General features: G+C 42.8%; 2 protein-coding genes across 2 annotated transcripts in view; both read right to left on the bottom strand.

Annotated features, from left to right (window-relative positions):
• LOC139401215 (ATP-binding cassette, sub-family A (ABC1), member 12) overlaps positions 1–22,656 on the bottom strand; it is a 60,256-nt gene extending 37,600 nt beyond the window's left edge. Inside the window, exons 1-23 of the mRNA XM_071145611.1 lie at positions 22,569–22,656; positions 21,654–21,805; positions 20,638–20,768; positions 20,196–20,338; positions 18,584–18,760; positions 18,213–18,436; positions 16,135–16,264; positions 15,904–16,059; positions 15,553–15,649; positions 15,090–15,442; positions 13,515–14,963; positions 12,993–13,287; positions 12,504–12,729; positions 11,948–12,051; positions 8,321–8,427; positions 7,767–7,975; positions 7,556–7,632; positions 3,469–3,599; positions 2,978–3,148; positions 1,683–1,847; positions 1,117–1,312; positions 456–595; positions 219–338 (exon numbers count right to left, since the gene is read on the bottom strand). Coding sequence (XP_071001712.1) covers positions 219–338; positions 456–595; positions 1,117–1,312; positions 1,683–1,847; positions 2,978–3,148; positions 3,469–3,599; positions 7,556–7,632; positions 7,767–7,975; positions 8,321–8,427; positions 11,948–12,051; positions 12,504–12,729; positions 12,993–13,287; positions 13,515–14,963; positions 15,090–15,442; positions 15,553–15,649; positions 15,904–16,059; positions 16,135–16,264; positions 18,213–18,436; positions 18,584–18,760; positions 20,196–20,338; positions 20,638–20,768; positions 21,654–21,805; positions 22,569–22,652 — 5,037 coding nt within the window. The 5' untranslated portion in view covers positions 22,653–22,656. The remainder of the gene's footprint in view (positions 1–218; positions 339–455; positions 596–1,116; positions 1,313–1,682; positions 1,848–2,977; positions 3,149–3,468; positions 3,600–7,555; positions 7,633–7,766; positions 7,976–8,320; positions 8,428–11,947; positions 12,052–12,503; positions 12,730–12,992; positions 13,288–13,514; positions 14,964–15,089; positions 15,443–15,552; positions 15,650–15,903; positions 16,060–16,134; positions 16,265–18,212; positions 18,437–18,583; positions 18,761–20,195; positions 20,339–20,637; positions 20,769–21,653; positions 21,806–22,568) is intronic.
• Positions 22,657–23,718: 1,062 nt separating this feature from the next.
• Positions 23,719–24,196, bottom strand: part of LOC139385851 (uncharacterized) — a gene marked incomplete at its 3' end in the record, with an annotated part of 29,288 nt that continues 28,810 nt past the window's right edge. Inside the window, exon 22 of the mRNA XM_071131117.1 lies at positions 23,719–24,009. Within this exon, the coding sequence (XP_070987218.1) occupies positions 23,719–24,009 (291 nt within the window). The remainder of the gene's footprint in view (positions 24,010–24,196) is intronic.

The raw sequence follows: 24,196 nt of genomic DNA, 5'->3' as shown, positions 1-24,196 counted from the left end.
TGAAAAAATGTTCTAGTATTTTCCTCTACTTTCCTAGATAGATGGAATGTTCCCCCTATTTGCTAGAGAGTGCACTACTTTTGAGAAGAACCCTTGTCAAAAGTAGTGCACTATATAAAGAATAGGGTGCCATTTGGGACACCGCCATGGATTTCAGAAAAAAAGCAGATAGTAGCTTATATAAACCCATTGTAGCTTTGAGAATAGCTGGTTCATACCTGGAGCATTGGCAGGGTTTGATTCAGTATCTTGGCTGAGTCCATAATGTAGGAAGAGGACTGGAGCCAATCCTGGGAGTACATCTTCAGGTTGGCAAACTGCTGCAACGTGGCATTGGACTGGAAGACAATACATACAGATGGTGATACAGTGTAGTGTAGTGTGTGTGTGTGCACATGTGTGTGTGTGTGCACGTGCACACGTTTGTGTGTATTCATGGTTGTGTGTGTTTGTACCTTTTCTATGATGGCCCTAGTGAGTGGTGTGTCTGGGCTGTACAGGACCTGTCCCAGCAGCATGGGCTTGAGGAAGGCCCAGGCTATGGCTCCTCCAGTGGTGTTCACCATGTCCAGGTAGAAGTTCATACAGAAAGGAGCTGGCCAGGGGAAGAGAAGGTGCAGGTTATAAGATGTGTTCTTATACATTCTTATAGGAAAATGTCCCAATTTTCAACCTCATATTAAATCATACTTAATAATAAAAAATATATATTCATAATCTTGTTGTAATGATGTAATTTCAATTAGCTTTGAACACTGGGTCTATGCTTAAACCAAATAAGCAATGTGTGCTTATGTATGTAAAATGTATGTAACGGCTAGAGCAGCCTATTTTATTTATTCTTTATTTAACTCGGCAAGTCAGTTAAGAACAAATTCTTATTTACAATGACGGCCTAGGAACAGTGGGTTAACTGCCTTGTTCAGGGGCAGAACGACAGAGATTCAGCTAGGGGATTCGATCTAGCAACCTTTCGTTTACTGGCCCAACACTCTAACCATGAGGCTACCTGCCACCCCAGGTAGCATAAAAGCCTACAACTTTTAATTCTCTAATAACTTATATCAATCAACAAATCAATCAACTAATCAACCATCTGCAAAGTGGGTTCCATACTGGCATTGCGAGGGATCTTGAACTTGTTGACCAGCTCTTCCATCCTGTGCTCCTGCTGTGTGGAGGGGTCTGTCTCAGTCATGATGGGCAGCTTGGAGATGCCAAACAGGGACATGATGCCGTGGTTACACATGGCTCTGGACACAGTGGTGAATGTAGCTCTGCTGGACATTGTTCTGGTTTTACCATGCACCATCTGGGGGTGGGAAAAGAAGGGAGTTAGGAGGGATGAATGAGAGAGAGAGAGAGAGAGAGAGAGAGAGAGAGAGAGAGAGAGAGAGAGAGAGCGAGAGAGAGACCCACAGCCAGACAGACCTGCATCCAGAACACAGACTGATAGCAGCAATCCTCTCAGACTCAGCCATTCACTACTATCTCAGTATGAGTATGAGTATGAATACTCCATAGAGTCTCCATAAAGAAACACAATACTACTGTTCTATCTTATTCTGTGTTTGTCTCAGTATGAACAGAAGGAGAGAAAGAAACAGGAAGACAGAGACAGGTAAACAGACTGCTAGCTACAATCCTCCCAGATTGTCGCAGCATCATGCTTCAATACTCACACTGCGGAACTCTGGGTCAGAGACCAAGTTGAGGTCTCGTATGGAGAGCATGTAGTCCTGAAGGTGGGCGATGGCAGGAAGCAGCTTGCCCATCATGTCCGTCAGGAACTTGACTATCTGCAGCACGAACCCCACTATGCTCTGCATCTCACTGGACAGCATCAGCTGTGGAGAGAAATATGGAGGGACATTAGTATCACACATTAGACAGCAGAACCCTCAGAATCCTCTGTCATTAGAACTAGGCTGTTGACAGCTGGACCCTCTGTCATTAGAACTAGGCTGTAGACAGCTGGACCCTCTGTCATTAGAACTAGGCTGTAGACAGCTGAACCCTCTGTCATTAGAACTAGGCTGTAGACAGCTGAACCCTCTGTCATTAGAACTAGGCTGTAGACAGCTGAACCCTCTGTCATTAGAACTAGGCTGTAGACAGCTGAACCCTCTGTCATTAGAACTAGGCTGTAGACAGCTGAACCCTCTGTCATTAGAACTAGGCTGTAGACAGCTGAACCCTCTGTCATTAGAACTAGCCTGTAGACAGCTGAACCCTCTGTCATTAGAACTAGGCTGTAGACAGCTGAACCCTCTGTCATTAGAACTAGGCTGTAGACAGCTGGACCCTCTGTCATTAGAACTAGGCTGTAGACAGCTGAACCCTCTGTCATTAGAACTAGGCTGTAGACAGCTGAACCCTCTGTCATTAGAACTAGGCTGTAGACAGCTGAACCCTCTGTCATTAGGACTAGGCTGTAGACAGCTGAACTCTCTGTCGTCTGAGAGCCTGTAGACATAATCCCCTTCGGTCTTACTGTCCTTAATTACATTACATGTCTACCTATCTCAGGGTTTCTTAACCCCGGTCCTGGTGATCCAAAGGGGTGCACATTTTTGTTTTTGCCCTAGCACTACACACCTAGCACTACACACCTAGCACTACACACCTAGCACTACACACCTAGCACTACACACCTAGCACTACACACCTAGCACTACACACCTAGCACTACAAACCTGATTCCACCAATCAACGCATCATCAAACCTTTGATTAATGGAATCAGACATGTAGTGCTAGTGATAAAACAAAAACGTGTACCAGTTTGGGTCCCCAGACGCACATATAGTCACAGAGAATCCCGATGTGTAACCTTTACATGACCTGCCCTGACACTGAGACATAACCATTCCTTACCCTGTAGACGACACTCTCCATGTGGACGTAGCAAGCCAACAGCACTATGAAGTTGTACTGTAAAACTGCAGATGGCAGGTTACACACACACACACACATACCCTGTATATCACGTTCTCCATGTGGACGTAGCGAGCCACGATGACTACAAAGTTGTACCACTGGTTTATAGGCAGGTTGCAGAAGACCTGGAAGAGGAGCTGCTCTGTGCTATTCATCTGCAGGCTGGTTGGGTCCCTGCAGTGGTGCATGTTAGCCAGCCACGCTAGGATCTATAGAGGGGAGATAGAGATTGTGTATGGGTCAAATCACTAGACATAGTACTAGCTAGTAGCAAATTAGAAGAGTAAGAACATATGATGGAGAGAAGAGAGAGATATGTTTCACTGCAGTGGAGCATGTTAGCCAGCCAGGCTAGGATCTACAGTAGACAGAGAGGTTGAAGACTGCTCTGACTTTCATGACAACATCTAAAAATGACGAATATATGATTTCTCTCTCTTTTTGAGATAATTGTATTTGGTGTTATTGTTACACATCATATGGGCATCACAGCTGATCTGTGGCTTAGAATAAGCTGAAGTGAGCTCACCTGGAAGTTGCTGTTAGGCATGGTGGTCTCCATCAGCAGGTGGAGGATCTCAGGTGGGATGTCAGTGTAATGATGGACCTCCAGAGCAAACGCTGTCTTGTTCCTCAAGAGCTCCGACATTTTCACCACACCTAGGAAATACAATACAATAGGTGACTGCAGAGAAAATACAGGAGGTTCAACACCTTGACCACACCTGTAGAAAAAAATGTAACAAGTGACTGAAGAGAAAATGCAGGATCTTGACCACACCTGGGAAACATAAAATATATATTTTACATGATATATTTATACGTTGGCCTCCCGAGTGGCACAGCGGTCTAAGGCACTGCACCACAGTGCTTGAGGCGTCACTAAAGATCAGGGTTTGATCCCAGGTTGTGTTGCAGCCGGCCACAACTGGGAGACCCATGAGGTGGCGCACAATTGGACCAGCGTTGTCTGGGTTAGGGGAGGGTTTGGCCGGCCACATGCACACAGACACGGTTGCAATTGTACGGTGTTTCCTCTGACACATTGGAGCGGCTGGCTTCTGGGTTAAGCGAGCATTGTGTCAAGAAGCAGCGCGGCTTGACAGGGTCGTGTTTCAGAGGACGCATGGCTCTCGACCTTTGCCTCTACCAAGTCCGTATAGGAGTTGCAGGAATGGGACAAGACTAACTACCAATTGAGGAGAAAAAGGGTAAAAAGTAGACTATATATAAATATATACATATACAGTACCAGTCAAAAGTTTGGACACACCAACTCATTCAAGGGTTTTTCTTTATTTTTACTAGTTTCTACATTGCAGAATAATAGTGAAGACATCAAAACTATGAAATAACAAATATGGAATCATGTGGTAACCAAAAAAGTGTTGAACAAATCCAAATATATTTCATATTTGAGATTCTTCTTTGCCTTGATGACAGCTTTGCACAATCTTGGCATTCTCTCAATCAGCTTCATGAGGTGTCACCTGGAATGCATTTCAATTAACAGGTGTGCTTTGTTAAAATGTAATATGTGGAATTTATTTCCTTCTTAATGTGTTTGAGCCAATCATTTGTGTTGTGACATGGTAGGGTTGGTATACAGAAGATAGCCCTATTTGTTAAAAGACCAAGTCCATATTATGGCAAGAACAGCTCAAATAAGCAAAGAGAAGTGACAGTCCATCATTACTTTAAGACATGAAGGTCAGTCAATATGGAGAATTTCAAGAACTTTCTTCAAGTGCAGTTGCAAAAACAATCAAGTGCCCTGATGAAACTGGCTCTCATGAGTATCGCCACAGGAAAGGAAGACCCAGAGTTACCTCTGCTGCAGAGGATAAGTTCATTAGAGTTACCAGCCCAAATAAATGCTCCACAGAGTTCAAGTAGCAGACACATCTCAACATCAACTGTTCAGAGGAGACTACGTGAATCAGGTCTTCGTGGTCGAATTGCTACAAAGAAACGACTACTAAAGGACACCAATAAGAAGAAAAGACTTGCTTGGTTCCTGAGCAATGGACATTAAACCGGTGGAAATCTGTTTTTGGTTCCAACTGCTGTGTCTTTGTGAGACGCAGAGTAGGTGAACGGATGATCTCTGCATGTGTGGTTCCCACCGTGAAGCAAGAAGGAGGAGGTGTGATGGTGTGGAAGTTCTATGCCAGTGCCACTGTCTGTGATTTATTTAGAATTCAAAGCATACTTAACCAGCATGGCTACCACAGCATTCTGCAGTGATATGCCATTCCATCTGGTTTGCGCTTAGTGAGACTATCATTTGTTTTTCAACAGAACAATGACCCAACACACCTCCAGGCTGTGTAAGGGCTATTTGACCAAGAAGGAGAGTGAAGGAGTGCTGCATCAGATGACCTGGCCTCCACAATCACCCGACCTCAACCCAATTGAAGAAGCCAACTAGTGCTCAGCATATGTATGGAATTCCATCAACTGTTGGAAAAGCATTCCAGGTGAAGCTGGTTGAGAGAATGCCAAGCGTGTGCAAAGCTATCATCAAGGCAAAGAATCTAAAATATATTTTGATTTGTTTAACCCTTTTTTGGTTACTACATGATTCCATATGTGTTATTTCATAGTTTTGATGTCTTCACTATTATTCTACAATGTAGAAAATAGTAAAAATAAAGAAAAAACGTTGAATGAGAAGGTGTGTCCAAACTTTTGACTGGTACTGTATATGTATGTGTTATACACTACTGTTCAAATGTTTGGGGTCACTTAGCAATGTCCTTGTTTTTGAAAGAAAAACTAATTTTTTGTCCATTAGAATAACATCAAAATGATGAGAAATACAGTGTTGACTTTGCTAATGTTGTAAATGACTATTGTAGCTGGAAACGGCTGTTTTTAATAGAATATCTACATAGGTGTACAGAGGCCCATTATCAGCAACCATCACTCCTGTGTTCCAATGGCACGTTGTGTTAGCTAACCCAAGTTGATCATTTTAAAAGGCTAATTGACCATTAGAAAACCCTTTTGCAATTACGTTAGCACAGCTGAAAACTGTTGTTCTGATTGAAGAAGCAATAAAACGGGCCTTCTTTAGACTAGTTGAGTATCTGGAGCCTCAGCATTTGTGGGTTCGATTACAGGCTCTAAATGGCTAGAAACAAAGAACTTTCTTCTGTAACTCGTCAGTCTATTCTTGTTCTGAGAAATGAAGGCTATTCCATGCGAAAATTTGCCAAGAGACTGAAGATCTTGTACAACGCTGTGTACTACTCACAGAACAGAACAGCGTAGACTGGCTCTAACCAGAATAGAATGAGGAGTGGGAGGCCCCGGTTCACAACTGAGCAAGAGGACAAGTACATTAGAGTGCCTAGTTTGAGAAACAGACACCTCACAAGTCCTCAACTGGCAGCTTTATTAAATAGTGCCCGCAAAACATCAGTCTCGACGTCAACAGTGAAGAGGCGACTCTGGGATGCTGGCCTTCTAGGCAGAGTTGCAAAGAAAACGCCATATCTCAGACTGGCCAATAAAAGATTAAGTTGGGCCAAAGAACACAAACACTGGACAGAGGAACTCTGCCTGATGCTCCAGATACTCAACTAGTCTAAAGAAGGCCAGTTTTATTGCTTCTTTAATCAGACAACAGTTTTCAGCTGTGCTAACGTAATTGCAAAAAGGTTTTCTAATAATCAATTATCCTTTTAAAATTATCAACTTGAATTAGCTAACACAATGTGCCATTGGAACACAGGAGTGATGGTTGCTGATAATGGGCCTCTGTACGCCTATGTAGATGATTCTATTAAAAACCAGCTATTTCCAGCTACGATAGTCATTTACAACATTAACAAAGTCTACACTGTATTTCTGATCAACTTGATGTTATTTTAATGGACAAAAAAATGTAATTTTCTTTCAAAAACAAGGACATTGCTAAGTGACCCCAAACTTTTGAACTGTAGTGTATATTTAGGCAATTAAGGTCCAAGAGGGCGTGGTGTATGGCCAATATACCAGGGCTAAGGGCTGTTCTTATGCACAATGCAAACCCCCGAGGTACCTTATTGGGATTATAAACTGGTTACCAACGTAATTAGAGCAGTAAGTGTTTTGTCATACGTGTGGTGTATGGTCTAATATACCACTGCTGTCAGTCAATCCTCATTCAGAGCTCGAACCACCCAGGTTATAATTATATTTAAAGGTGGTATATTATAAGTCATTCTAAAAGCAGTATGGGCTGCATGTTCAGAAGAGCAAAATACATTACATGAGCTTTACGCTTCATAGTATAATTAGGCAATTAGCTAACAAATGATCTAAGTGATTAGCTAATTAACCCTGAATTAATAAGCAATTAGCTCATTAATGACTTGGCTTATCGAGTGCAGTAATTGAAGTAATGGGGCAGTGGTGCCTGGAGTTGATCTAGTCTAGTGGTTAAGGCCACTGCCTCCAGCATATATTGTCCCCCCTGCCTGCATGACATCGAATCCCGGCCTCATCATCCTTCTCACCTCTGTATCTCCCTTTAATTCATCTATCTATCTCCCCTTCATCCATGCCTGTCACCGTCAAAAACAACAATAAAATCCTAATAAATAAATGTTGAAAAGTAATTGGTATACCTGGAGAGGTCATGTTGATGTTGAGGGATTTCAGGCTGCTGATGTTCAGGCCAAGCGTCTGGGTGAGTGCAGAGGTCCTGTGTCACAAACATACACAGGCACATCACACACACGCACACATGAACATTTGTCAACGATAACTTCCATTTACACAATATACCATTTAGTTCTTCATTTATTTTTAAGTCTACATGTTCCTATGTCTCCATACCAGTTTATGTTGACATTGTAGGTGTTGGGGTCTCCTATGAAGGTTTCGAACAGAGCTTCAAACAGGTCAGAGCTGTCCTGAGCCAGACTCCGGGTCATTATGTGGAAGGCCTGGAGAATGGGCATGGCAGTCTCACACAGGAACCCTGGGCCAAGAGACAGAGCCTGCATCACCTGCTGGATGGAGTCCATATCCTCCAGCGCACACACCTGCAACACAAGTTACACGTTTATTTGCAATGTGTAATGAATGAATACATTGAAAATCTTGCTCAATCACAAAGCAGAACGTGCAAGATGAGTCATATGGACTGTGAAGTTTGTCAGTATAGAAGCCCAATGGTAGCAGTCAAAACACTGTAAATAAACCATGTTACTGTGTGTGTGTGTGTCTTGTTGTAGAACACATGTAGCTCCTCGCTGTTGCAACAAATGTCTGTGTCTACCCTAGTCTTGGTGATGTTATGGTAGTCTAGACATTATTCCAGAGAGAATAGCCTCTGTATCCCTCTCGCCCTACAGATGAAAGTTTCATGAGAAGTACTGTGTTCTAACCTTAGAGGTCAGGTAGACCAGTATGTTGCTGAAGTTTCCATCTGACCAGCTGCTGCTGAAGAGTTCAGACCCTAACTGGATGGTCTGGAGTAGGAGGTGTAGGTTCACTTTGGAGGGAGGGAGAGAGGGAGGGAGGGAGTGGGAGAGAGATAGAAAAAGGGAGAGAGAGAGCGTGGGAGGGAAAGGGAGGGCAGTAGAGATGTGTTAAGGTGACATGGTAACACAGTATCCCACAGGGCATCATTACCACCTCTATTTCAGGGTGGCTTCTCTGAACAGCAAGCAGCAAATGATGTGGGACCCTGCATACTACTGACGAGGCAAAGGGACCAACTTTCTACGTCTCAAATGGCACCCTATTCCTCACATAGTGCACTACTTAGGTCTCTGGTCAAAGCAGTGAGACCTCAAGGCGAAACATCTAATTAAAACGAGACACGAACTACGGTGAATGGTAAATATTGGTGCACTGCATTGAAAACCCAGAAGAAAAGCGAGTGACTTAACATACTCTTTGAATCATTTAGGATCTCAGGGGTACTGCAGTGGAGAAAATAATAAAAAGGGTATGATCCTCAAGCTAGGATCATACCTCTGGGAAATGAAAGGGTTGTAGCTGAAGTAGTGGTGCAGTTTTTCAAGTGACTATATTGCATATACAGAGATATAACCTTGTTACATGGCATTATAAAACAAGTACAGTAGCCAATTAAAATTTGGTCACAAAGCTATTATATTTGTGCGTGTGTGTGTGTGTGTGGGGGGGGGGGGGGTATTTAGTGATTGAATTCTTACTTGGCTAATGCGATTTAATAAGGTTTAATAAGGAGCAGAGTGTCTTTCTCTTGGAGATGTGCCATATGCCTCCTGGCTTATCTGGAGTTCTAACAAAGCTCACATTATTAAGCCTATCCTATTGCACTGCCTGGTTTCAATATGAAATATGTCCATTATATAATAATGGTGTTTGGAATATGGCTACATTTAAAACACATTGTGAGCAATGATGTATATAAACTCTGGATTGCTGATGCTATGTATTGGCCAATGAGAGGCTTTGAAGCAACCGGTCAGCCATATTGGCACTCCCCCAGAAGGAGCAGTCCTCCATAGGAATGGATGGAATCCTACAGTATTTTAATTGAATAGGAAAATATTACACGTATTTAAGTATATGTTTTGATGTTGTAGTGGGGACAGTAAAATTATACTTTAAGGAAAATGTATATATTTTCATATATTTGTTGTATGTTTTGCTCACATAATTTGCCAATAAGGCACAAGAGGCAGTGCTGCATCATGAATACAGTCACAGGTAAATTACGTTGTTTGGATCGACACGATACCAACATATTAAAATGACAATAAATTACACATTTTCATCAAAACTTTCATCAAATTTCATTCTTCCACCTCAAGATATTGTCTGGACAAAAATGTGGTCGTTAGTTCTTTTGGTCATGTTGCTACAAACGCGACCCAGTTGTTAATTATTTTTCACAAAGTTTCTATGCAAAAGGACTGGTCGTCCGTTCTAAACAGAATGGTTGCTATGCAGGCTGGATAATGTTCTTGTCACCTGTCACCGACTTCAGATAACTCAGTCATGTCAATCATTGAAACTGGAATGACAGTCCACTTGCTGCATTTTCGTTTGTTTGAGTTATTTTCTATTGGTATTTACTTGGATATGTCCATGATAAAGTCATTGATGTGTGATTCAACTAGCTCTACAGTATGTATGGTACTACAGAGATCGTTATTCAAAAGTGAAACATTGTTTCTGAGGTCAGACAGGCAGACAGAGAGACTTATATTAACCCCTGCTGTACGAAACTAAATGCTAGGTTGGAAGCAAGGATAATTATTGTGCGAGTAGAGATCAATACAAGCGATGATTCGGACAGCAACATGAGCATGATATTCTTATGGAGTGATCATTTTCAGATGGAACTGTTAGCAGGCATTGGTGTGTCTATGACGGCCAATACAGCATAGCGATACAGCATAGCGTGGAAAGCTGCTCGTCCAATCAGTATCCAGGATCCAAACAACCAGTTTTATAATATAACTTTAAAGTATGCATTAAGGTGTTGATAATATCATAAAATTGGTAAAAACAAATGTAGACATTAAAAAAATGCATTTCTATAGCTTCCAAAATATTTTTTTACAATGGTGGGATAGTGCCAAGATGGAGGCACGATGGCTTCAAAACAGCTCCCCCTGTCCGTCATCTAGTGTATATAAATCATTGATTGCACGGGATTCCGCAAGTAGGAGTTCCTAGTAGAAGTTCCTAGTAGGAGTTATATAAAGGTCAAATAGAGAGGCGGAGGGAAGGTCTGACTTCTGACTTCTGTATCAGAGGACACCTGACACGTGGGGCTGTAGAAATCAAATTATGCATATGAACATTTAACAGTGTGAAGACTGCATGTGGTTGTCTGTGAGGGTTAGCAGGAGTCTGTAGGAGTCTAGAGGAGTCGCTATGCAATTAGACACAATCTGAGTAGGAGGAGGAAAGACACCAGGGGAGTTTGTCTGTGAAAGTTAGTAGGAGAACATACAGATAGAGGCATTTTGGAAAACATGTATTTATTCTAGAATGTTCTTATTTAAATGTATTTAGGTACATCTTCCCACTCTAAATCAACTAATATGGCAGCTTAATGACTTTACACATTTTGGATATTATGATAACATTGTGCCACCAGTAGTAACACCTATGATGGTAAGACTAATGAGACATTTTAGGTTGTTGAGGATATTTTCTTAAATGGAGGCCAAATATGCTCAAATCAGGGGTATGCTCAAATCAAGGGTATGCTCAAATCAAGGGTATGCTCACATCAAGGTTATTAACCCTTTAAAAATAATTTACTAAAGTGATATGATTAAAGATTTTGCTCACAATGTTATTTCCCTTCATTTACATTTAGTAACACCAAGTGACACTTTGGATTTAGACACACCAAATTATCAATGGAATCCTCAAATTGATGACATTCTAAAAGGGTGTGATAAGCTAATCATTGTCTTTAATATAGACACCTCCCCCGATAACAGTTTGCCACTGGAGGGAATGCTCAAGGTCCTTGTATGTCTTCGTAAAGAGTGATTTTCAAGGCGCTAACACCAATGACATATGGTATAACTGAGGGACAGAAATTATGCTAGTAAATAAAATAGGTATTTTGATAGCTTTGTTTGTTTTTAATAATCTATACAATATGATAAATACTTTTGTTCACTTTCTAGCATTCATAATAGATAGATATCTCTAAATCCCCAAAATATGTCACTATTAACTCTAGACATCACTACTGGGAACAAGACAGTTTGCTTACCCTACTGTAATGTACTTTAAACAATGCATAAATATTGTATAAAGGACTTGCATTAAGTTTTATAATTGACAAACAGCTCAATATTAACAAAAACATATATGATGTGTAACTATTTGTCATTATAAAGTGTTTTCATGGTTGCAAAGGCAAGGGACGCAAATGCTACCGCAACTCATGAACGACCCCACTACTTTTGACCAGAGCCCTATGGCCCGGAGTCAAGAATTGATTGATTTGTAAATGAAGAGTAAATGAAGAGTAAAGTAACTAGGCTTACCTTGTGATTCAGTGGCCAGGCCCATTGTGATATTCTTAATAAGGGGAGCATAGGGAAAGTCCTCGGGAACCCTGTTAGATATGTCTGTCAGAACCATTGACAACCTGTGGGAGTGGGCGGAAGACAAAAAAACATCATCATCAGCTGCTCCTCTCATTTCTGCAAGTAGTACTGTAATCTACAATTAGTGACATCTTTCATCATGGTTGTTATGCACATGATCCTAACAGACGAGATTATATTATTAGTAGATTATAATATTAAAGTAAATACCAAGTAACTGGAAAATACTGCTTCTGAGATGAAATAATAAGTCATCAAAGCTGAGATCTCTGAATGCTACAGCTGTGAGCACAAACCATTGTCATGGGACAGACGGGACACTTATTCAGCTACATACACCATTTATCTCGTAAGCAACAGCAAATCGTAGCCTGGTCCCAGACCTGTTTGTGCTTTATAGCCAACGTCTATGATCATGTTCATGCCAACGACCATAGAAGTTGGCAGGACAGGACAAACAGATATGCAATCAGTCTAAAAACAGAAAACGAACTTGTGTGTCCAGTTGGTCTCGTTCATCATTAGCAGATGTCCAGTGTTCATCTTGGCTGCAGCCAGTACCAGACGAACCACGCTGGCCTCCATGCTAGTGTTTGCCAGGCCCAGGAGACCCTGAACGTTATGGAGAAGCAGCTGGGTGATATCAGCAGTCTGGGCCAGGGGGCCTCGGCCTGACCGTAACACCTGCAACATCTTCTGGATGGCATGTTCCAGGTCTCCTAAATGGTTAACAGACACAAATATATTCATTTCTACAGTGCTAGTTTTAATGTAAGCATTCCTTCAAGGAGGAACAAGTATATATTGGTTAATTTGTTTGAATCAATACATTTAAAATGTTCAGCAAATGTTTTGCTTGATCTTAACTGTAAGTGCTCATCCATGGAGGAGATAATTATAGCTTTCCAGTCCCTGTCATAAGAGGGACCATAACCTTGTATCATAGTTCCCTGGTACAAAAGAAAAATGGAGAAACAATTACCTATGATACTGCCTGATGTCTGCAGGCTGGGGTATGAAGACAGAGAGACCAGGAGACTCTGAACCGAGCTGGAGATGACAGCCATAGCGCCGGCTATGTCCCCAGTGGTGGTGGTGTAGTTGATAGCCATGGCGGTGATGTGCAAGACATGGAGGGAGACGTTGAAGTAGTGTTCACTGCCATCGGGCATCAGGGGTGCCACAGCCATGGCAGCCTGGTTGAGGGATGCCAACGCGGAGGGTACGTGGACGGCTGATTGGGGCATTGATAAACCTTGCCACAGGCTGGTGGACACCTGGTGATGATGATGATGATGATGTTTTTTAATTGTTCAAAAATCATTGTACAAATAGCAAGCCACAAGCTCAATTGCAAGAACAATTTACAACATAATGCAATATGAAACATTACAAATATGGCTAACATATTTACTGTTGACCCACTTATGTATGCATTCATAAAGCACTTATAACAGCTACAAAATACATTATAATATCTGTCAAAGGCAGTCACAAACATTACCTGTTGTGACACTCTAAACAGGACCTGGACCGTGGCACCAGCACTGTCCCCCTGGTACCCTGTTGGGGTGTTGGTTAGGTTGAGCATGGTAAGGATAGACATGGTGACCTGCTTGGAGATCCCCAGGAAGGATGGAGGGATCTGGGCCGTGTTGGAGACCCCAGAGAGGGCAGCGAGAAGGACCGACTCCAGAGGGAGAACGTATATCCTCTGGTCCTCAGGCAGAAAGGCCACCAGGGCAAGGAAAGTCTGATTGATCATTGCCTCTTTCTCGTGAGGGCTGCTGAAGTTGTGACTTGCAGCGGAGAGGTTGAACAGGGTATGAGTGGCTAAGGCACTGTTCAGGAAGAGAGGGTGAGTGATGGACTGGATCGGCTTCCTGTCCGGAAGGGTCGTCTCCCTATCGGAGGCCAGGAGATGATCCAGTGAGGCAGAGAGCATGCTTGTAGCCTTCATCATGTTCTTCATGTCCCGTGGGTGTGAAACCAGCAGTGCAAAGCCTTTCACCATCTGGCCAGAGGTGTTGAGGTACATCAGGCTGTCCGTGGGTAGGTAAGAGGTGAACACAGCAATGGTCTGGTCTAGAGCCATCATGTACGGAGCCAGACTCATGTAAGCTTCTGGTCTGGACAGAGAGCTGAGGATGTTCTGAATGATGGCATTGATCTGAGATGTAATATCAGAGACCTCTTCAAGGTTATCTGCCAGGATGTCATTGAAGGCGGTGAGAAACTGAATGGTGATGTTGGATCCATTGTTGGGGCCACTGTAGATGATCCTTGCCACCTCAGCACTCAGCTGCCTAACCATATGCTCCACCCTCTGGGCGACCTGTAGTGGGGGATGCTGGGACAGCACCATAGCCATGTCCGTCATCTTGCCCAGGCCTGCTGACAACTTCTGTATCTTGGCCAAGTCCTCCATGATCCAGTCTTCATGGACTATCTCCACGAACAGCTGGCTGTATGCCTGCCACTGTCTGGGGAGGGTGAGGTAGGAGAGGATGCCCAGGGCCACGTCGATGGGGTCGTCCAGAGGGGGGGGGACTGAGGGGCCCCATGTCATGGCTCCGGCCCTGGACATAGACCTGGAGACGTTCCCCATGGGTGGTAGTGATGGTGGTACCATGCCAATTTCCCTAGAGACCCCTTTGAGCACTACAGACAAGTCAGGGTTGCCAAAGAACATATGGGCAGTCTCCATGATGTCTGGTATGGTGGGTGGCATTGCCAGGGCCTGGAACAAGACAGGGTAGTCCAAGTAGAACAGATCAAGGAAGTCATCCATTGGCTCTTTCATTGGCTCCCTCCTCATCAATTCGCGGCGGACCCTCCTGGACACACCCTCATTGTGGTGGGGGAAGGGACTCCTGCTCCGCCCGGTCATCTCGTCTTGTAATTGGCTCAGGTAGTAGTCCAGCGGGGCGAAGAGATCACTGGTCTGAGATACCTAAAAATTCAGAAAAAAAGGCCAGCACCTACTTGAATATGATTTGCAATTGAAGCTTTGTGTTTATTTTATTTAACTTATAATAACATCATATCTTAATTAACCACATGCATGTGTCTGGGATACCTGTCTGAGCATGGTGATGATGTGCTCTGCTAGCTCCATGGACATCTCAGAGATGGGAGGGAAGGGGACACTCATCTGTCTCAAAGTGGATAAGAAGGCCTTCACCACCTCGTACATCCTGGGCAGAGCCTGGGTTACCAGATCCAACCCGGAGGCGGTAGAGGAGCCCCACCAGCCGCTGAACTCAATAGCCTTCTCCAGGATGAGGTTTGTGGCGTTGACAGATAGGAACTGCTCCATGACGCCGTAGACCATAGGCCAGTCTCCCAGCAACTGTACACGGACCAGCTCCCTGATCATATCTTTCAGCAGTTTGTTGATCGACCCTCCGTCTGGCCTGGAGAAGATGTTCTCTGTGGATGGATGAATGGATTTCAATTTCTGTCTTGTAACGTCCATGTGACCAATTGTTTATGTGATAATTAGACACAATTTTAAATGACATAACAGTGCAAAGTTGTACCTGTGAGTATGGCCTGGATGGAGTCCTGGGTGAGATTAGACCCGGTGAGGAGCATCTCTAGGGCTTCCATCAGGAGGTGCTGGGCAGATGTGGCATTCTGCAATAGAATAGAATAGAATAGAATATTGTCCATTTGGTGAAAACTGAAATTCCGCTTCTGCCTTTTCCCAACACCCCCAGACAGACACACACAGACACACACACACTCTCTCTCTCTCACACACACACACACACACACACACACAAACGTTGAGAGGCACAGGGGTCAGCAACCACCGGGTGCATGGAGAGCACTTCTGGGTTAAGTGATTGCCTTGATCAATGGCACAAGGGAAGAAGATGGCACAGCACCTGGAGGAGCTGGCTGTAGACCATGGTGTAGTTGACAGTCATTTCCATGGCTTGGAGGTAGGGACGCATCCACAGGTCCAGGTCCTCGGTGAAGTTCATGCCTGTCAGGAGGATCTCCATGGCTTCCATGAACACATGCTGGGCGGAGGTGGAGTTCTGAAATAGAATAGAATAGTTTACGCACACACACACGCACACACACACACACATTGAGTGGAGATTGTAAGATACCTGGAGTAGATGGCTATTCTCCAGAGTGTAGTTTAGGGTCATCTCTACAGCCAGGAGGTAGGGTCTCATCCAGGGGTTGTCCATGGCCAGGGCATCCAGCTGATCCAAGGCCATCCTAAGATCCTGAGTACTGGGGAGGACAAGAGACATGGATTAGGACCAATGACTGTAAACTAATCATTTACAACAAGAATATACAGATCTGTATGTTTAAGGTTATGACTGTGAGTGAGGACAATAGGAAGCGGTTTCCAAGTTCGATGGAGAATATGTGTTCGGGAACCAGGCCCTATGTGTTAAAGACATAGATCAATTTAATGCTTTCACAGATATTGTAATTTCATACATGCAGGATAGAAATGCTACTTATGTGTCAGTGAAACTACTCTCCCATTAGTGAAATAGCAGCAAGAGATATGTTGGTGTCAGAAACAAAGAATAGAATAGCATATGGCTAAAGTTGGATAGCCTGTGGTTAAATTGAAACAGAGAATGTATTTACTGCATGCTTTCATGTACTGCAACTGCTACACTTTTCCCCTACATAAAATAATAATGAGTCAGTAATACCATTATTTCTTCATCTGGATTGAATATAATCATAATTCATCATCATCATATTTTTTGGGGGGGTACTTATTCATCATTTTGGGATATAATTTAGGCCGTGGTATAAGATTGTTTTTTTCTTTGGGATATTTCCATTACAGTGGTCAGTGATCTACGACTCTCGCCGTCAAACTTGGTCTACATCCCAGATGGCACCCTATTCCCTTCATAGAGCGCTATCACATTGGGCCCTGGTCAAAAGTAGTGCATTATATAGGGAATAGGGTGCCATTTGGGATGCAATCGTGATTGATTCCATGAGATATGTATAATGTGATTCTTATCAGCACTGAGTTCATTATTACAGAAAACGAAATCAATTAAAGAGGAAAAGAGACTCAGATAACTGAATAATAGTTAGACATCACTATCTGCACACACACACTCAGGGTTGTACCAGACCTAGAAGACAAGAAAACACACACACATGCGCACACACGCATACACACACACACACACACACACACACACACACACACACACACACACACACACACACACACACACACACACACACACACACACACACACACACACACACACACACACACACACACACACACAATCTGTGTTCAGGTAAAGAGTCAAACTAAACTAATGCACATTTGATTGTTCCAAATTCTCTTATGTAATTTAGGAAGGAATCTATATTGGTTTGCCTCTGGTTTGTGCGTGTAGGTGATAAAATGACTGTGATTTGTGTCTTTATTGGTTATTTAATTCTCTCTCTAGCACTCTGAGATAAACATTTTATTCTGCCTAATGCTTTTCTCCTCGTCCTTCTCGATGTCTTGTATTTGAGCACTCCCAGGGCCCATATTCACAAAGTGTGTCAGAGAAGAATGGCCGTTCTAGGATCAGTTTAGCCTTCCAGATCATAATGAATATGATTATATGGACAGAGTGAACCTGATCCTAGCTCAGCACTCCTACTCTGGGATGCTTTTTGAATACAGTCAGAGAAACAGCTTATAAACAGCTTATAAAGCAAACAGGGTGTGTCAATCGGGTATACTGAGAAAGGCAGAATACACAAAAACACAAAGCAGCACCGGAGATGACTTGCACTCTTCCTCTGACTGTCAAAGTTTACCTTGTGGTGACCCAAAACAACCATTAGTGGCACATAGAATCAAAGTCATGCCAAAGTTGTGCGAAGGTCTGGTCAGGTAAGTATTTGTCACTGTTATACCCTTTTTACACTATTGTTCTGACCCAAACCTGTCCTATACTGATATTTTCATTTCACCTTGTCCTTTCCAGCCACTACCATATTGTGGATCCGTAACCAGGCCAATGCAGTACAGCTCAGCTCAGTCATGTGAAAGGGGCATTAGTGTTTTGGTTGTTAACAAATATATAATAATAATATTTAGCGGACACTTTTGGGTGTCCCCAGGGGGAATTGAACCTGCAGAACTTGGGATTGCAAGTGCCATGCTATGCCAATTGAGCCACACAGGACTCACCTCTGGCTCAGTTGTAGTTGGAGAAACTGTGTGTTCCAGTGAGCCTGGTCCTCGGTGGTCATATTTAGTCCCTGTAGCTGGTATAATGTGTTGAACAGCATTGTACCAAGCTGCTCAGTAACTATGGTGCGGTTAACCTGGACCCAGTAGAATGAACGCAGAGCTGCCACCATCATAGCTGCTGTAGTGTCCACTGATACTGTCCCATGCCCCATCCCCATGCCCTGGGAAGAGAACACAACAGAAGACAACAGGCAAAGGAGCTGTGTCAGTAACGTAGCAGCAGAGTTTACTAGGTGCTACCACAGTGCCCTCTAGTGGGGAAGTTTTACAAACTGAAATCCTAGTGATGTGTGATTACTACTACTCACGGTCATGTTTGGATTGGCATAGACATAGTTGGACGCAGCATCGGCCTCCATGACTGGTAGCAGGCTGATGTTACACCACAAACCCAGGCTGGCCTCACTCAGCCCAGCCGCCTCTCTAACTGGCTCCCAGGCTTTCAGGACCTGCCTGCACTCCAAGGTCTTACTCCTATTAGCAGCCTATGATGGGTGAAAATGAAAAACAGCAACAAGGAGGGACAGTGAATTATGATTTCTACTTAATTGGAAAATGGACTCATTCTTCTCCACAAGCAGTTCCAGTGAAGGGAAGGGCAGAAGATTCACACCGTCATCAGTGATAGTATGGTGACTTCAACATTGTCTCATACATACAATGGGGGATAAAATATCGGCCTTATTTGACTTCTTTATTCTGGACAGTCATCAGATTCTCTCTAGGGTAAACACACAACAATACAGTATATCATATGAAGGGTAATAGAACAGACGATAAAGTAAGACGGTCAAGTGTGTCAATAAAACCTGTATGGCCTCCATATGTATGGAGAAACACTTCCTTTTATTGTATAAATATGTATGGCATGACTAAGAGTCTGGTCACATGAAAGGTGATCTATTGAGAATGAATCATAAAACTTACTAAAACTAAACTCAATGGTGTAGTTTTTCCTTGTCTCTTTTCCTTGTTGAATCATCCACAACTTGAAAGGAAGTTGGGGAAGCTGTGACCTATTCTCTTTCTATTCATCTTTTATTGTACCTTATTGTTCAAGCTTGGGCGTGGGCTGGAATCTCAGGGGGGAACTTTGTCCTGATCCACATTTACCCTTTTCACACTGTCGTACCAACTCAAACTAAACTGTGCTGGCTCTGATATTTTGTTTAAATTTGTCCTTTTCGGCATGGTTCCAGCATCTATGGTGGATGTGTAACCTGGCCAGCTCAGTACTGCTTAGTTTTGTTTGGCTGGGTTTGGCTAGGTAATGTGAAAAGACCTATTGTGATACATCTCCCTCCTGATTCTTAAGGTTGTGAAACTGTTTTAGACAACTTTTTTAGGCAATATTGACAGGTAATGTGGCTGACAACGAGATGGGGTATGAGATACTGGGGGCAATCAGTTTTGGCAACGGTCAACTGAACATTACTTTTTTTAACTGAACACAATGATCTTGGGCCACCGTTCAGATAGCAAAGGTGAGTCTTTGCTCATTGTGTTGTCATTAAGAACATCTCTGAACCAGATTTTTTTTAAAGTATATTTGTGACCATTCCTGAGACTGTTCTCTCAGGGACAGATATCTAAACAGACAAACAATAGCCTACCCAAGTCAGGACGAATGTTTAAAACACGAGGAGCCTATTGTCTTTCAACAGCAGCATAGCTTGAGGTATTTAGTTTCCCTTCCACTGAAGCCATCAAACCGGTAAGTTCTTTAACAATTGAACATGAATTCATGAAATTGGCTCATGTTATTTATTGTGAAGAACATGACATTCCTAGTGAGCACTGAGGACATTGTGTTACCAACCACGTAACCTAGTAAATGTCACGAAGAGGGTGAAAACCAGCAGTTGTCAGTAAGGCAGAAAGAAGAAAACAGAGAGAATGCAGCCAGTGCTCTGACCAAACCTGTATGGCAGCTTCCACAGTGAGCTCGATGGCAGGGACCATTCCCTCAGACACGTCAGCCATGTTGAAATCACTGCCATTCACAGCTTGTACCAACTCTGACATCAGGACAGCCAGTGGCTTCTGGAAACTCAAGATGAATGCTGGGAAAGAGAGCGAGTGGGGGGGGGGGGGGGGGGGGGGGGGCAGAGAGAGAGAGAGAAAGAGAGAGAGAGTTTTACAATGGGACACTTATGGGAACATTTGTGAGCAACTAAGATAAGTATTTTCATAAATAACTTTCAATGCTAGGTTACAGTTCACTAAATCCCTAACTTGTGTATCTAATGTACTGTATGTCTAATGTACGGAATTACTAGCAATCTGTGGTACAAAGGAAACAACAGTGCTGTCAAGGGTGTATGGAAAAAAATGTGTATGGAAAGCTGCCTCTCAGTCTCACCTGTCTCAGCCTGCATATTGTTGACCAATGCTCCCATGACTTGGCTCATCACAGAAACAGCAGGGGGGACAGAGTCCCACACCGGGGTGTCCCTGAGGGTCGACAGGAGGGCCCCAATCATCCCCTCCAACCTGACAACACAGGGAAGCACTTGGTTTAGAAACTTTACAACCAACATAATATAGCTAACTTAAAACGATCACTATATACACATAACAGGCGATTATGTTGTGGCCCTCAATACTATAAAATAAAATATAATACTATACTACCCAAACAAACATGATAATGTTCTCCCCACTGACTAAAATATAATACTATACTACCAAAACAAACATGATAATGTTCTCCCCACTGACTAAAATATAATACTATACTATCCAAACAAACATGATAATGTTCTCCCCACTGACTAAAATATAATACTATACTACCAAAACAAACATGATAATGTTCTCCCCACTGACTAAAATATAATACTATACTATCCAAACAAACATGATAATGTTCTCCCCACTGACTAAAATATAATACTACCAAAACAAACATGATAATGTTCTCCCCACTGACTAAAATATAATACTACCAAAACAAACATGATAATGTTCTCCCCACTGACTAAAATATAATACTATACTACCAAAACAAACATGATAATGTTCTCCCCACTGACTAAAATATAATACTATATTTTATTTAACTAGGCAAGTCAATTAAGAGCAAATTATTATTCACAATGACAGCCTACCCCAGACAAACCTAGACGACGCTGAGCCAATTGTGTACCACCCTATGGGACTCACAATCACGGCCGGATGTGAAACAGCCTGGATTCAAACCAAGGAATGTTGTGACACCTCTTGCACTGAGATGCAGTGCGCCACTCGGGAACCCAAGCATGCTATACTATACTATCTTACTATAGTTAAAACACCATGGTAATTCTCTCCCCTCTCACTATCTAACCAGATACCACTTTCTTCCTTGTATGGATGACCCCTGACCCCTGAACCTACTTATCCCAGCTGCTTTGGTTAGCCTGCTGAGTGAGGATCTGTATCAGCACAGGGAGTATGTCAGGGAGCATCTCAGGAGAAGGCAGAGGGAAAGGCATGATACCCTGCTGCCCAATGATGAGGGGTAGCACAGAGTTTAGGAGACCAGTCATCTGAAAGGATACAAACATATCACGTTGCTAGTGTTCTCCATTGGACAACTATTAACAACAGCTCCATTTATTAAGGCATGGTTATTACACGTAATATGTGTCATTGGAAATTGCCTTCATTGTTAGTCTTCTCCAATTATGAAGTATTCAATTGTTAATTGGAAATTAGACAGAAGGAAAGATTGATTAACTGAAATTATTATTGGAATTGTCCACACCATGAGCTACTGTGACTCTTGAATGTCAGTGAGACAGCTCAATCTTTGTATTTTTTAATTTTTTATTTAACCTTCGTTTAACTAGGCAAGTCAGTAACCCATTGAGGAAAAACACTGGCACATATTTTAAACTGTAAACTGGACAAACCACAAAATATACAATCTTGATATCTGCATTGGATAGCATTTTGTGCTTTGGCATGTTGTTGACTGCCTGAGGTATATGTCATACAACTGACAAGACTTCAGCACATGTATAAAGATGACTTTGCAGAACTGCCACTGTCGTAGAAGGAATTAGATTACAGATTTTTTTTACCTTTATTTAACTAGGCAAGTCAATTAAGAACAAAATCTTATTTTCAATGACAGCCTAGGAACAGTGGGTTAACTGCCTTGTTCAGTGAAAGAACAACAGCTCAGGGATTCTCAGGGATTCGAACTTGCAATCTTTTGGTTACTAGCCCAACGCTCTAACCACGAGGCTACCCTGCCAACCCATTTCACTGATAATAAACGCAAATGTGTAATATATTATGCCTTACCTGACCAGCAATTTCTGCAAGGTTTTCAGCAGTCATATCATTACCAATGTTAGCCCATAGACTCATGTTGCTCCAAGGGCCCATGTTGCTACCTGTTGACGATAATAATGTTACAATTATGAAAAATGACAGCACATCGTTAGTTATTAACATAACAACTGTAGCCAACAATCAAACAAATTGATAGCTTCTGTTAGCTAACTTAATTGTTTTCCAAGAAGACACAGATTCTGACAGTGAGACAGATAGATGTACAGTATTTTGCCATGTTGATTTCTGGCCACTGTTAATATACAGATACAGTCATTGTTTTCCTAGAGGACACAAACTCTGACTTTGGCATGTTAATAAACTGTGCTTAAAGTGTCTGGCTGAGATCCTGGTAGGGTTATTTAATAATGAAGTGTATGGTGCCAGCAGTACTATATCACAGGCCATTAGGACAGTAGAAGCACTGTCCCAAATTGCCACCTTTCCCTATATAGTGCACTACCCTATGGTCCCTGGTCAAATGTAGCGCACTACTGTATGTAGGGAATAGGGTGCCATTTGGGACATAGTCCTACAGTGATATTGAGGAGCTGTTATAGGCAACTTGCCTTGGCTTTGGCTGGAGTCCAGGATGACATGAGTGATGTTGATGATGATAGAGAGATAGACCTCGGCACTGCTGTCAGGGGCCAGGAGGCCCTGGACCATCTTCAGCTCGTTCACAATGCTGAGAGGAAAGAAAATGTCATTGTTATCGTTATGTTATCGTTTATCGTCATCAGCAGCAGCAAAAGTAGCAGCATCATTGTCATCATCTTCACTGTGAGGGGAGGGAGTAACAAAACAACCTGATGATAATATTTTTTTGTCATCATCAACAGCATCATCCTAAAAAACACTGACGTCTTCTGATTTTCAATGAGCATTTAGAATCAGTAAGGTTACATCCCGAATAGCACCATATTATCTCGGGAACTTCTTTTGACCAGGATCCACGCACAGCACTACTGCCATTTGGGACGCAACCTAAAATGCATTAATATTGACAGTCCACACACAGTACAACTCACATCTCATTCCACTTATCAGGCCCGCCCGGTCTGGAGACTGTCTCAAGGTAGGTGCTAATGAACCTGAACCCTGGCAACAGATACCCAACAGCCTCCTGGGGGACCAGCAATCTAACCACGCCCTCCGCCCTCCTGACAATCTCCATGGTGATGTTGAGTGACTGGGCGTTGCTCATGTTAGGTCTGAATGCCAGCTGGAGGGCATCCTGAAGAATAATCTGGACCTCTTCACCCAGTAGAATACCCTGGATCTCTGCAGTGCCATTTTGTGGTGTGAGGCCCATGGTGAAGCCACTCAGGACAGAGCTTGCAGCATCCATGAATGCCTGGATGAACTGGTCACTACCCAGACCTCCTTCCTGACTGGCCACCAACAGAACCTGAAAGGATAGGAGAGGAAAGGAGAGGAACGGAGAGGAGAAAATACAATTTAAAAAATAGAAGAAAAGGGAGAAGATAAGAGAAGAAAATAGAAGATACCAGATTTTGTGTTATAAATCCCCAAGTGGAAATGAGTTTGTTTGTCATACTACAGCCATAGGGGCTGTAATCCTAATTTAAAAGTAT

The sequence above is a fragment of the Oncorhynchus clarkii genome, chromosome 3 (assembly GCF_045791955.1).
Source record: "Oncorhynchus clarkii lewisi isolate Uvic-CL-2024 chromosome 3, UVic_Ocla_1.0, whole genome shotgun sequence".
In the NCBI taxonomy this organism is placed as follows: Eukaryota; Metazoa; Chordata; class Actinopteri; order Salmoniformes; family Salmonidae; genus Oncorhynchus; species Oncorhynchus clarkii.
The sequence above is the reverse complement of the archived record's forward strand: the minus strand, read 5'-3'. Positions and strand labels throughout refer to the sequence as shown.